This window comes from Diceros bicornis, chromosome 6 (genome assembly GCF_020826845.1).
Source record: "Diceros bicornis minor isolate mBicDic1 chromosome 6, mDicBic1.mat.cur, whole genome shotgun sequence".
Lineage (NCBI taxonomy): Eukaryota > Metazoa > Chordata > Mammalia > Perissodactyla > Rhinocerotidae > Diceros > Diceros bicornis.
In genome coordinates this window covers 71,167,213-71,180,973 of record NC_080745.1, presented here as the reverse complement: position 1 = coordinate 71,180,973, position 13,761 = coordinate 71,167,213, and the positions used below count along the sequence as shown (strand labels likewise).

The 13,761-nt window shown below is 40.1% G+C and overlaps 1 protein-coding gene across 3 annotated transcripts in view; it reads left to right on the top strand.

The window, feature by feature from the left end:
* SORCS1 (sortilin related VPS10 domain containing receptor 1) overlaps positions 1-13,761 on the top strand; it is a 477,606-nt gene that overhangs the window by 357,119 nt on the left and 106,726 nt on the right. For all 3 annotated transcript variants that reach the window (XM_058543953.1, XM_058543955.1, XM_058543954.1), the window contains exons 8-9: positions 1,621-1,710; positions 8,447-8,626. In XM_058543953.1, coding sequence (XP_058399936.1) covers positions 1,621-1,710; positions 8,447-8,626 — 270 coding nt within the window. The remainder of the gene's footprint in view (positions 1-1,620; positions 1,711-8,446; positions 8,627-13,761) is intronic.

Sequence of the window (13,761 nt, the reverse complement as noted above, 5' to 3'; positions counted from 1 at the left end):
TGAGGAAGCAAATGTTCAAAATGCCCAATATCAGCTTATGTACTTTTAAAATGTTTCACAAATGATTACACACACACACGCACACACACACATACATTTCCTTTTTCTTCAGAGAAGTGAGTAATGAGTACTCTGATAACTTCAGCGTCAAGTTATCAAGTGACATTAAAATGGTTACATATATTGGTTCTATCTATAATTCATTTCTCTGTCAATGTTGCTCCCACAAACCTTTTCTGTTTTTGAATAACAGTTTATAATCCACATATATGACTTACATTGAGAATCAATTCTGCGTTCAGAGTTTCATATACCTTCCACCCAGGCCACTGTGAACGTGATCCCGTAACCCATCATGAGTACTAAGAGGTGATCTGCCCACATAGTGGTAAATGGTAATTTCCAACCACATTTTTATGTGTCTGATGCATATTCTCCCAGAGCATTTGTTGACATTGTTAGTACGCAAACTCCAGCTAACGTTCAAACTCCACATATTTATGTGGGTTAAGAGTGGCTACACGAACTCATAGAAGTGGAGAGTAGAATGGTGGTTGCCAAGGGCTGGGAGGTAGGGGAAATGGGGAGATGTTGGTCAAGGGGTACAAACTTCTATGTATAAGATGAATAAGTTCTGGAAATCTAATGTACAGCATGGTGGCTATGATTAATAATACTGTATTATATACTTGAAAGTTGTTAAGAGAGTAGATCTTAAATGTTATTACCACACACAAAAAATCATAATAAAATGAAGGGATGGAGGTGTTAACTAACCTTATTGTGGTAATCATTTGGCAATATATATGTGTATCAAATCATCACATTGTACACCTTAAATGTACATATGTTATATGTCAACAATATCTCAATAAAGCTGGGGAAAAAAGAGTAGCTACACACGAGAGAGAGATTGGCAGTAGAGCCCTTGACACTGCACCAAACGATGCTCGTGCTGAAGTGGGGACCACACCCATTCTCGCCCTCCCACACACCCACGGGGTTCATGGGACTGTATGTCCTGGACAAACTTGGAGGAGGTAGCCCACAATTCTCTTCTCGGAGTTAGAGATCTAGAATGATTTTGGCCCACGGTCCCAGTTTGGCTTTCCGTCTAACATGTCAGCAGCACTGCTGTCTGTGGGACATGCTCACAGTTGTCAATGTGACAGCATCAAACTGGCATCCAGTGCCCAGAGATGTGTCTCCAGTTCTGCCACTGTTTGACCTGGGCCATTCCCTTCTGATATGGCAGGGGGACCTGTTTGCATGGCTGTAGTCTTGGGGCTAAATAGCTGGGCTGCTGATGGACATTGAGCTAATATAGCCTAAGCCTTGTGTCATTTGAAAAAAAAAAAACTGAAACTGTTTCCTGGCTTCTGGGCCACAGCGCAAATTGAAGAATTATGTTTTTGTGCAGTGGGTTCAGTTTGGGCCTCTGACCAACTCACATGTGCCGTATGAGTTGTTTTTGAACTGAATGCCAATTCTTTACTCTTGTCCACAATAGCCGTTCACACTGTTGTGTTGGCAGCTACCCCCTTCCATTTGGTGGCTGTTCTTCTATGACCTGTAACCATTATAGTAGCTCATTTTACAACCTTTGTGTTTATGATTCAGCTGACATCAGGAGGACGGCCACATTACTACGTGTCCTACCGAAGGAATGCATTTGCCCAAATGAAGCTGCCCAAATATGCTTTGCCCAAGGTATGACCTGATTTCTTCATTTCAGTATTTCCTCTGATTCACGTATTCCTGCCTCCACTGCCTTTCCCAAGGACCCTTGGACCCTTTCAGTCTCTTGTAATCATTTATTTCTTATTTATTTATTTTTTTGGTGAGGAAGATTGGCCCTGAGCTAACATCTGTGCCAGTCTTCCTCTATTTTGTTTGTGGGACGCTGCCACAGCATGGCTTGATGAGCAGTGTATAGGTCTGTGCCCAGGATCTGAACCCACAAACTCCGGGCCACCAAAGCGGAGCGTGCGAACTTAACTACTATGCCACCGGGCTGGCCCAGCCATTTATTTCTTTTCATCCCCCACCTCCCTTTCTCAAGTTTGTTCTCTCTCCTCCCAACACTGCCTGGAATTCTTGCTATAGGAGCATCTGAATACATTGGTAATTGCTTTGCTTTTGCTTTTCAATAGTAAAGATTTTCAAGCAGTAGGTATTGGGACAATCATATTTTCTAGCAAGACAGAAAATATGCTTTGGATACATGGTATATCAGTGCAACAGTGTGATATATTTTTATCCCATTTTGTAGTTATCAGTTATTTATTGAGAGGTGATGCAGCCTTATATGGCATCCAACCTTTGCTTTCTCTCTCAATGGAACTTAGGAGACTGGTTGTCTTTAGAGTTTTGAGGCACACCTAATTTTTTAGATTTCCCCAAAGATATACTCCTTTGAAAATAGCGGCAGAGAAAAGTTAAAGACTCTCAACTGTTGCCCTTCTGGGCTATCGTTCCATAAACACTGAAGAACTGTGTTAATATGGAGCGCCACCTAGTGGAGGTCAAACTGACTTGGGAGCTGAAAGCTATGGATTTGCGGTCTTGCTGCCATCCTTATGTATTTTCAGTGGCCAGAAATTGTTAATGTATTGTGCCTTGATCTTAGAGCAAGGAAGATGTGTGTGGCTGTACGGAGGGGACTGTGTAAGTTTAAATGTATTTGTGGCTCAGATTTGAAACCTTTGGGTTGGACAGAGAACATGAAAACTTTTTTTGATTGAGTTATCATGACTCTTTCTCTTGTGTTTTTATCCATGACTTTCTCATATGCTCTCTTGGACCAACACTTGCCCAGGAAGTCCTGTGATAGATATAGCACAAGGGCATAGCAGGTCTCTTCTCCCAGGAGAGAAAATGGTAGCTATTTGCTCTGGCTTCTCCAGCAGAATTCTCTGTCTTGACCATCACTCTGCCCCTAACCCTAGCATCGTGAGAGGTGGGATGTAAATCTCAGCCCATTAGAAATAATAACACACATTAGAGAGCACTATTAACTCTGAAGAACTAAACTATATCCATGTTAGTAATTATTATTATTTTCAGCTGCTAAGAGATTAATGACAGGTAATTGCCCAGAACTATACATCTGTGCCTGTATATATTTAACTGCTCCTTGCTCTTGATTTGGCTTAAAGTATTTTTCAAAAAGGCAAGTAGTTACAACATCGGAGTCATGCCTTAGAAGAGAATTGGGTAAAATCAGTTTGTAAAAGCAAAACTTAGTGTTGTTAAAATTACCCTTGAGAATCTTTTAGGAAGGTCGCTGAGGGAGATGATCATGTTACCTCAGTAAGTCCAACAGAGCTGCACCACCCCCCTCCAGTGGTGAAATGCATTGCTGTTTCTCTGGTTGACCAACAAATGAAGTAGTTGGCTTGCAAGATTTACACCTTTAAAAACAAGAATTATACTCAATTTGATGAGATGCTCTTGTTCAAGAGGCATGTGGGAATTGAGACCAAATCAGGAAACAGCAGCTTCGAGTCACTCATCTTATGCTTACTCTTGGGAATATCCTTTTTGAGTGGAATAAGTTTCAGCAAAACCAAATCCTATTTGCAGCAGAATTGAGGCTAGAACTCAAGCCTGCTGACTCCCAAACTGGCGTTCTTTATATCATACTTTTCTTCCCTTGAAATAAATTAGTAGATTCTACTATTAAAAAAGAGCAGTACCCCCACCCCAAATTTTGATATACTGAGGGGCATCAGGAAAAGAAGTTCCATTGACCTAAGCAACCCCAGAAACAGTAGTTTAAAATCAAAGAGACATCTATCTTTGAGTCCGTTGCTGGCATTAGGAAACACACACTTTGCATTGCTTGCTCATAGCCATCACACAGATCACTGTTGACGGCCCCCCCCCCCCCCCCCCCGTGGCATCTAGCCAATCTGGAAGGAAAAGTTTTACTTTGAACCTGAATCGGCTGTCTGTCCCCTCCCCCTGCTCTCTCAGATATGCAGGTTCCATTACTCAGCCTCATCTGAGGTCTGAGGGTAGGATGCAGTGATTAATTTAGCTTGTCCCCAGAAACAGAGGAACCAGTACAGCAAATAAATGTACTATTTGGTCCAAGTGGGTTTTATTATTTAAGGCAATGAGTTGCCTCATTATAATCCCATTACACCTTCAAAGAGAAGCCCTAGTTTAGGTGGAGTGATCTGTGGCAAGGGTGAATATATTTCATGGCCTTCTATCAAAGCCAGGCCGGCCGTGGCTGGAAATGAACAAAGCTTCATGCCTGCCAAAGGAATCAAGACAAACCAGTGCTCAAATTTTCTTTAATCATCCACTGCCATTGTATCAGTTCTTAAAAGACTGTGGTTACCGTGAGCTGTGTCAAAAAAAAAAAAAAAAAAGATTTAATATAATTGTAAAAATGATCAGAGAGGAGGATGGGGAGATTTTAATATTGCTGTTGCCATTAAGAGCATGAGGCCCTCCAGACAGGGACACATAGTGACAGTTTCCTTCCCTTAACTTACTTGGAGCTCATTCTGAGCTACTCAAGTGAGATAAATGAGGCAATACATATGAAAGTGCTTTGAGCATTTTGGAGGACAGATACTCTATAAAAGCAAGGTAATATTATTAGTAGTATGGATCTAGTTGTCTGTGGGGTAGAAGATAGATGTGAACTGGGGGGTGCACGGGGCAAAGGCTGTTTGATTTTGCGGCAGGAGACCCAAAATCCAGACCTAGATCTGTCACTAACCTGCTTTGAAACCTTAAGCTGGTTTATCGATTTCTCTCTCTCTCTCTCTCTCTCTTTCTTTTTTTTTACATTTTTTAAAATAAGGAGCTTAGATTCACAACAATATTTTCTTAAGTGTGTTAGAATAAAATGTCTTCGGAGATGCTTCATGAAAATTTGGTTCTATGATCAAATAAGTTTAAAAAAAGAAGTAAACGTCATTCTGTGTTCCTTGCCTAGAGAGTAACAGTAGCTCACTGGAATGTTGAACGCTCTAGGATGTCCTGCAAGCAAGAAAGCTATATAATTCAGCATTGATCCAAACATTTACAAAAGGATCCATTTAAAAAAATTCTATTAAAATCCAATAATGCTGGTGTCCTATGGAGCAGACTTTGGGAAACACTCTAGTACAAGAGCTCAAAGATCACTTCTTGGTCTAAAATTTTGTGTCTCAGTAAAAGCATTCAACATAAAGTGCCATTTGGGGAGAAAGAGCATATTTTCATGATAGAGGAAGAAGTAGGCGAGAAGAAAAAAGAAAGATGGTATTTAAATATGTCAAACCTTTCAATTAAAATATTTAAGACCAACATGATTTTTAAAAAGTCTGTTCAATGTAATTAGATTATATGGCGAGAAAGAGATCTGATCATGACCTTTACCTGGAGATGACCATTTTAATCTGGTTTTGTTAACGTGACTAGTTCTCTAAGTGACTTAAACACTTGATTCATCTGTGTTTTCAGTTCCATATCTACCAAATGAAGGTTTGAGCAAGCTGGGATAGTATAGATGGTTTACTCTAGCCCCCAGGATTATTTAATGAGATGTCTACTGTGACCCAGACCTCAGAGGTTTACCAGCGCACAAATTCACTCCAAAGGCACAGAGGTGGGAATTAGTTATGCAGAGACCAGGTTAGTGCTGAAATATTTTAACTTGAATTCAAGGATGATGCTACATCCTGCTGACAAGGAAGGAAACATGAATTGGGAATAGTTGTTTGATGAAATATAGTGTGTCAGGGACAAAATGTTGCTTTGGAATTGTCATATTTCTTCCAAAAGGGATATCCCTATTGCAGGATCCCTTTAAAACTATATTTTTTCCTCCTTTGTTTGTATACATTTTGACAGTAAAATAAAATCCTATAATGATTTCATTGGGGAAAAAAAAAAAAAAAAGAAAATTCTGGATGCCAGGGTAAGGATTTTGATCTTTGTCCTATAGGAAATGGAGGGCCATAGAAGGTTTGGCTCTCAATGGATGAATGGCCCTTGGGCTAATTTCCACAGCTAATTCCCTCCATTAGAAAGAAACAAAACATTTGGATGAACCACTTTTTGTTGAGTAGATCAGTAAGCACCCTAACACCCTAACATTTGCAACGAACTGAAAGGCCAAATCAGCCTTGCTTCATCAACAAAAGGGGATTTAAGGGCTTGCTTAACTGAAAATAGCTAGCATGTGTGGAGCAGAAGCTAAGTGCCAGGCACTGTTACACATGCTTAACACTTACTAACTGATTTAATCCTCACAACTCCATGGAGGGCATACTATTATCTCTATTTTGCAGGTAGAAATTCTGAGACACAGAGTTCAGTTCATACAGCTAAGTTATAGAGCCAGGATTTGAACTCAAGTAGTTTTACTTCAAAGTCCATTCTTTTAACCATTTTGCTCTGCTGTCCTCTCTAACCGAAAAGTTACAGGTGGGAAGGCTTCTTAGATATCCACATTCAAAGACTCAAAGAATGTCACAGAATTTGGCCTATCGCTCTCTACCTTTTGAGCATACTTTTTCTGGATTGGCTTCATCCTCTGCCTCCAAGATATGATCTACACTTTTTTTAATTCTGTCTGCTTACAAACCAATAGTAAAAGATATTTTCTCTCTCTCTCTCTCTAATAGTTCCACAGTCTTTCTAGAATCATGTCTTACTGACTTTGCTTGGGTCACATAGCCATCACTGATCCAATAACTATCATCAGAGAAATTGAATTTTCTGAATGCCAGGCCTACAAGCTCACTTCTGGTGCTGAGGGTGGAAGAAAGTAGCAAAGACTGAGTATTGGGAGGAAATTTCTCTGAGAGGGGTGAGCATGTTTTTCAAAGAATGTCAAGCTACAATTACCAGAAGAAATATAAATAGGCATTGGGCAGACACAAGATATGGCCAATTTTTATATTAAACCTTAGTTTACATTTTTGACCACATTGAATTCACGGGCAGGACTCATTTTTGGCTTCCCCTATCTGTATTCTCTCTACAAAAACATTACCAAACTCTAGAGTATGGCATGTAAGGCCTGGGTAGGGGTGAGGAATATGAAACCCTTTGCATAAGAACTTCTTCCTTTTGGGATCATATGAGTTCACTATGATCAAGGCTAAAGAGGAGGGAGAGACTCATTCCCATGTATCTAAAGCAGAGTTAGAGCTGAATTTCTGATTGATTGGTTGAGAGAACATGGGCTTATATTACAATGAGAAATTTAGGTTAGAAGTTAGGTAGAATTTTCTAGTGCTGGAATTGTTGTTAAGGAAGACAGATCTCCTGAAGCTTTTCAAGGATGGAGGATGGTCCATCTGGGAAGATTTGGGTACTAAACTAAACAAAGGCCAAGAATCTTTTCATGTTGTTCTCCTACCTTTGTGCTTATGTGTAATTCTGTTTTGTTTTGTTTTGTTTTGCTTTTTGCTTTTTGAAAGTCACACCAATATCTACTGCCTTGGGCAAAGGGTGAAAAGCTGCCAAGAGCATTTGAGCAGGCATCCCCTACAGAAGACAGCAAGCCTTGGTCTGAGACAAGCTTTGGCCTGTGCCAGTCTCTCCCTGAACATCCACTTCTCTTGAATTCTGAATGGGAGAAGAAAGGATTTGGAATTCCCACCCCCGGGACATCTGCTCACTACCTCCACATTACCTTTGCTTTGTTTCTATCTTCCAGGACTACCAGAATCTGAAAACATCATCAATGATGCAGACTATTTTTTCCCTCTTTTACTTAAGGTTTCCTAACTGAACTGCTCAGAGCAAAGGTTAAATAAGCAGATAAGTTCTTGAGCACTCATTAACGTGGAGATTAGTGCTCTGGGGTTTTTCCTCTGGGGTTTCTGAGCCTAGCCTTAGGACGGTGCTTCTCAAACTCTAAAGTGCATATCAATCACTCATGGATATTAAAATGCAGATTTCAATACACTAGGGAGGCCTGAGGTTCTGTGCCTCTAATAAACTTACAGGTGATGCCCGTGATGCTAGTCCATGGACTACACTGAGAGATGCAGGACTTGTCTATTTTCTCTCTGTCCCTCCATCTTTTCCTCATATTTGCCCCATATAAGCCTTCTGAGCATGTACCCTGTTTGTGCATGGCAAATGTATCAGGATGACTGATTCTCCAAAGTCATACATATTTGAGAAAGTATTCTTCAAATTATCTAATGAGGCAATTAAATTATAACTGAGCTACCAAGCATCTCTCTGTCCTATTTTCTCATGACCTTACTGCCTAACCCCACAAGTGACAAAGGAAACATTTGATTAACACTTAACTAATTATTATTTCATAAATATGCCATAGGAAAATCTCTATCTTCCATTATAGTGCCTAAGTGCCTAATCAGGTATTCCTATTCCTCATTAGATTCCACACTCTTTGGACACAGTCCAGGTTAACTTATGAAGCACTTCTTCTGCTTCACTTCCCTGTGTCTTTCTTCAGGACATGCATGTCATCAGCACAGATGAGAATCAAGTGTTTGCAGCGGTCCAAGAATGGAACCAAAACGACACGTACAACCTCTACATCTCAGACACCCGTGGTGTCTACTTCACCCTGGCCTTGGAAAATGTCCAGAGCAGCAGAGGCCCTGAGGGCAACATCATGATCGACCTCTATGAGGTATGTCACAAGGCATATGTTGTTCTGACTCACTACAGTGCCTGGACTGGCTGATGTAGACCCAACATTGGCTGTTTCCTCAATCATTTTAATTACTAGTTCCTTATGTGGCCTCGTTTCATTTGAGAGAGAGACTGGTTTGGAGAACATTTTTATCTGTTAATTTGCAATCCGTAGAACATCTCTGGGAGGGATGCTTTTTTGACCAAGTCCACAGGCCGTGAAGTCTCAGAAGACTTGGAGAGTGTCTTGGGAAGCAGTCAAACAATTATAGGGTTTGAACAAGAGTGATCCTAGTGTGAAATTTGAAAATAGTCTTGAAGGGCCAACAGGGTGTCAGGGTGTGAGCAAAGGGGTGGTGGGCAGTGCCCCCCTATCTCTCCCTAAAGAAAGAATGAAGGGGACATCTTTGCATTGCCTCAGAAGACACTCTTGTTGGACTTGAAGACCTTTCTAACTAGATAACCTCCACTGGCTATTTGCCATCCTCTCAGAGGGCCAATGAGTAAGATAAGGTTAATAAATCTTTCTCTCCTAAATGAGGGGGAGGAGGAGGAGAGACAAAAAGCAGAGTTCACCATTCTACCTTAAGGGAACTTATGGCACTTTGTTTCTCAAAGTGACCAAGATTCAAAATAAAATCAGGTATGTTGAATCAGTTAGCTTTCACGACAAACACCAACGCTTTAATTGCCATTTAAGGCACAGTTGGGTAGAAAGAAAGCTGCTATTTGGGGATGGATATTAGCCATTTGTCAGTTTTATCTTGTGCTATGAAGGATTTATAATGAGTTATAATGAGCCATTAAAAAATATATTCAGAGAGGAAGATGGGCACAGATGTTAGCCCAGGGCCAATCTTCCTCAGCAAAAAGAGCAAGATTGGCAACAGATGTTACCTCAGGGCTAATCTTCCTCACAACAAAAAAAAAAAGAAAGAAAAGAAACGTATTCAGAATTTTGGAAGTGTAATCATATACCTATATTCTATCTGAAAAAAATTCTAAAACTGATTCAAATATGTACAGGCATAATGATGCTACCGTTTAGTTGAGTATAAGTTCAGAGTCAAGAGGTTGTTTGTGTAACGAGAAGCAAGGGAATTATATCCAGTATGTCAAAGAAAGAAAGCAATTTCACTTAAGAAATTTAAACTTATCATTGTAATTCCTTTTAATGCTATCCATATTCCTTCTCCTTTAGGAGTTCTTGGGGATTTGCTTCTAGTATCTAAACTTCTCTGTGTATATATAAGGAAAGGCATGTTAACAAACTGTATGCCCAATTTAGAGCCCAAGTATTTGTAATGGAAATTACAGTAGACTAGCATAGGACATAGTTTGTGTGTATATATTTAGAAAAATTCCCTGCAAACTTTTTTATACATTCACAAGTTTCTTCCACTTCCTTTTCTGCCCCTGTTCCAGATAAATATAGTATCATATATCTCAGCCTCAAGCTGAACATGTTTTCTGGAAAACATTTACATATTCTGGCGATTTAGTTTCAAATTCATGTTGGATAAAATTGCGACTTAGAGTATAAATTCTAGAGTCAGGCTGCCTGGGTTTAAATCCTAGCTATACCACATGTATGTGCTCTTGAGACAAATCCAATAACTTCTGAACCTCAGTTTCCTTGTTTAAATATGAAGATAAATATGGTATGTACTTGACAGGATTTCTTTGAGGACTAAATAAGTTAATCTTCTTAAAGTACTGATTAGTGCCTGAAATACAGCGATGCTCAACAAATTATAGATAGCATAATTAATATTACATTCCAATGAGTTTAAGCCCCAATACAATGTTCGATTCTTGTAGTCTTAAAATCTACCTACATTGTTTAAAAATCCAACACATTTCCACTATTTTGGGTCTCTACTTCTTCCCATATTGCAATTAGCATGGCCATATGACATTCTTTAACACCAACTAGTTGTCTTCTTATAAACAAGTGTAAATTGCCACATTTCTTTCCTCATTTGTAAATGTCTTATAAACATTTAAACTTTAAATGTATTTTGTCGAAATGCCACGCATTATTTTGCCTTGATCCAGTGCACGCAATGGAAGTATCTTGCTCCTAGTGTCTGGCTGGTATGAAGTCAAAGCAGCTGTTCCACGTTAATCACCCAGTTTGCCTCCCTGGTCTTGGCTCTGCCCTTGGTCTTCCAAAAACATTTCCTGACTTTCAGGTTGCATTTCCCCCTTCCTGATTATCTTCTTCCTTCATTTCAAGTCAATGTGGAATAGCTTCTCTGGATAGATTTTGTTTTCTGCCAAAATCGAGACCATTTTAATTGGTCCCTTGTTGATGGAAAAGACGACAGGTTTGGATAGGGATGACTTTGCAATGTCATGTTATTTGCAACTGTTTCCTCGAATAGTTTTCTGAATTCAAACATCGCTAACAGGTACGGAATGAGAGGAGGAAACAGGGTGACCTCTGGACACAGCAAACGATTTTTTGGTTAATCCTTGAGTTGCCCCTTTATGTCTCTCTTGCAGTTGACTATCTGTAGGGAAACTGCTGGCTCTCATTATCATCTCTGTGTGCAGTGGTGTGACTGCATTATGTAAAGGTGTTCTGCATCCTGGGAAGAGTCTTTGTTTTATTAGCCTGACAGTTCACAGCAACTTGAATTGAAATTGATGTGATCAGAATGGCAATCCCGTATCTGCTGATTACCTAGATAGAAAGAATATTGGCTGACATGGAACCTGGCACAACTGTTCCTTAAATCTGATTGTTCTGGCTAGCAGGAAGCTGAATGCCATCCAGCATGAATTTCCCAGTAGAATTGCAATGAATGATGAGTACTTAGAGATAAATGAAAAGTAAGAAAATCCATAAATGAATTAATAAGGAGCAGAGATGAGCACCATACAAGGTGGGAGTGACAGAGATAGAATACATGGAGTGCACGTCTGCTCCCACTTAGGGGTGACTGAGGAGGATGACATGCATTCTTTGCTTGTATACTTCTGCATGCCAATTACCTGCTATTCCTGTATCTGTGTGCTCTTTAAGCTATTTTAGCAGAGGTGAACTGTATAATGTATAAGTGTATGATGAGTCTGCGTATAGAGGATATGTATTGCTGATGAGTCTTTGTGGGAAATGCAGAAGGTAGCACAGTTCTCATTAAAATCAATCATTTTGTTCACATGCACCTTGGAACCTTGCAACAAATGTGGTTCTCTACACTAGAACTACATGTGTGTATGTGATGAGATAGGGAAATATTGGGGACAAAATGTTGGGGGACCATCTTACATGGTTTAATTATTGAAATACCAAAATTTTCTCTCAGTGTGAATTTTTCATTGAACATGGCCTCCATTCAAGAGAGTCAAGAAATGTGAGCCAGGAAAGTTGGCTACAAAGCAAAAATGCTAGAAACTGATTTTTCTTGATGAAAGATCATAACAAGAATAGCTAATATTTAGAGTGCCATTGTGTGCCAGGCACTGTGTAAAGAACCTTCAATAATTATCTCACACAATCCATGTATTAACTTTTTGACATAGGGACTATAATCACTCCCCTTTCAAATATAAGTAAATGGTGGCAGAGACAGTACAATCATTTTTATAAGATCCCAGAGCTAGTAAGTGGCAGAATTAGGATCTGAATCTAGAGTGCACGAACTCTTAACTACAAACCATTTTGTGTCTCCAGAAAGATCAGTGTTTGGGCTTATATTTGGTTGTGGCCAAGTAATAGCCCTAAGATAGAAATAGAAGGACATTGAAGTGCAGGATAAATAGTATCAGACTTTACCTAGCAGGAGAAGAAATCTGACAGGAAGAATAAAATGGCCTGAGGAAAAGCCAACACAAACAGGATCAGCAGATGATTGCTCTGAACCTATTCACCACCTTCTGAACCAAGTCCTGAGCCCACAGTTAGAGCTAAATCCAGGCAGTGTTATCATGTGGCTCCCAGTTGTGTGTGGTGGATGTGTTTGTGTAAGATAATCTTAGAAACAAGTGTCCTAAAATTCTTTTCTTCCCAAATAGCACAAATGCTCCAGTGGCATCATGTGGGATGGGTGACAGCATGCGTGATGGTGGCCAGAGCAAAAGGGATGTGACGAGTGTGTCTGAGACATGTGATTTCTAGTGTATTCATCTGATGTGGATGATGAGAGGGGGTCTGACATATTTGGACAATATCCTGCCTCCTCTGGGACGGGAATATTAATCAATGATGATGAAGAGCACTTTGGTTTAATGGACAATGACAGTTCACCCCAGCTGAGTGGAGAGGGTTGTGTTGGGATTGAAGCCACCTGGCTGACGAATGCAGAATGCATAGAATGCGTGCATACGTGAGTGAGCCACAGTAGGCATCATGAAATACATAACCAATGACTAATGCATGTTCTTCTGCACACGTAGGGTCTTCTGCTTATTATAAGTACCCTCTCTTTAAAAGAAAAAGCTCAACAGTTGTGATGATGTAGCTTACAGCTTGATTTCTTGGCGCAAGACTGCCTCTTACAATCCGGCATAGGAGGTAGGGAAGGAAAATGCTCTCCCATCCAGGATATATTTATTATAGGACATAGAATATACCGTCTAATTATTTAAGGCTACTCTCTCCCTGGGAAGAGAGTGCTGACTGATCAAGGCAACAGGGAAAGACGGAACACTTAGCGTTTTTTTGGCAATAGGTTCCCTGATTATAGAGGAACCCTTGGCCCCTGCTGCGCATGCCTCTATCCTGGCTGCGATCCTCTCTTTAGAACAGAAAAATATCCTATCCCCAAAGCCCAAAGAAGTCACAAGTATGTTCTCTTTCTTGCCACAGTTGTTGATTCTTCTTTTTCATTCTCTCTAAATTTTGACACTTTGGATTTGCAGTTAAAATCTGAGACAGAGAGGGTGGGAGGAATCATCTCCCAGTCAGCATCAGAGACAGAAATAAGCAAAAGCTCTTGTCCAAGGGTTTTCCCATCTTAGCTTCCACGTCGAGCACATGAGAGATTGGGACAGGAGAGGTAACTATCAAAAAACAAAAGAGATATCTGGAGTTCTTCCTTTAAATCACCAAAGAAATCCAAGTCCCAGCGCCTAGCGCATTCTAACTCTGAAAAAGAGTCTGTTGAATGAATGCGTAGGTGCTGA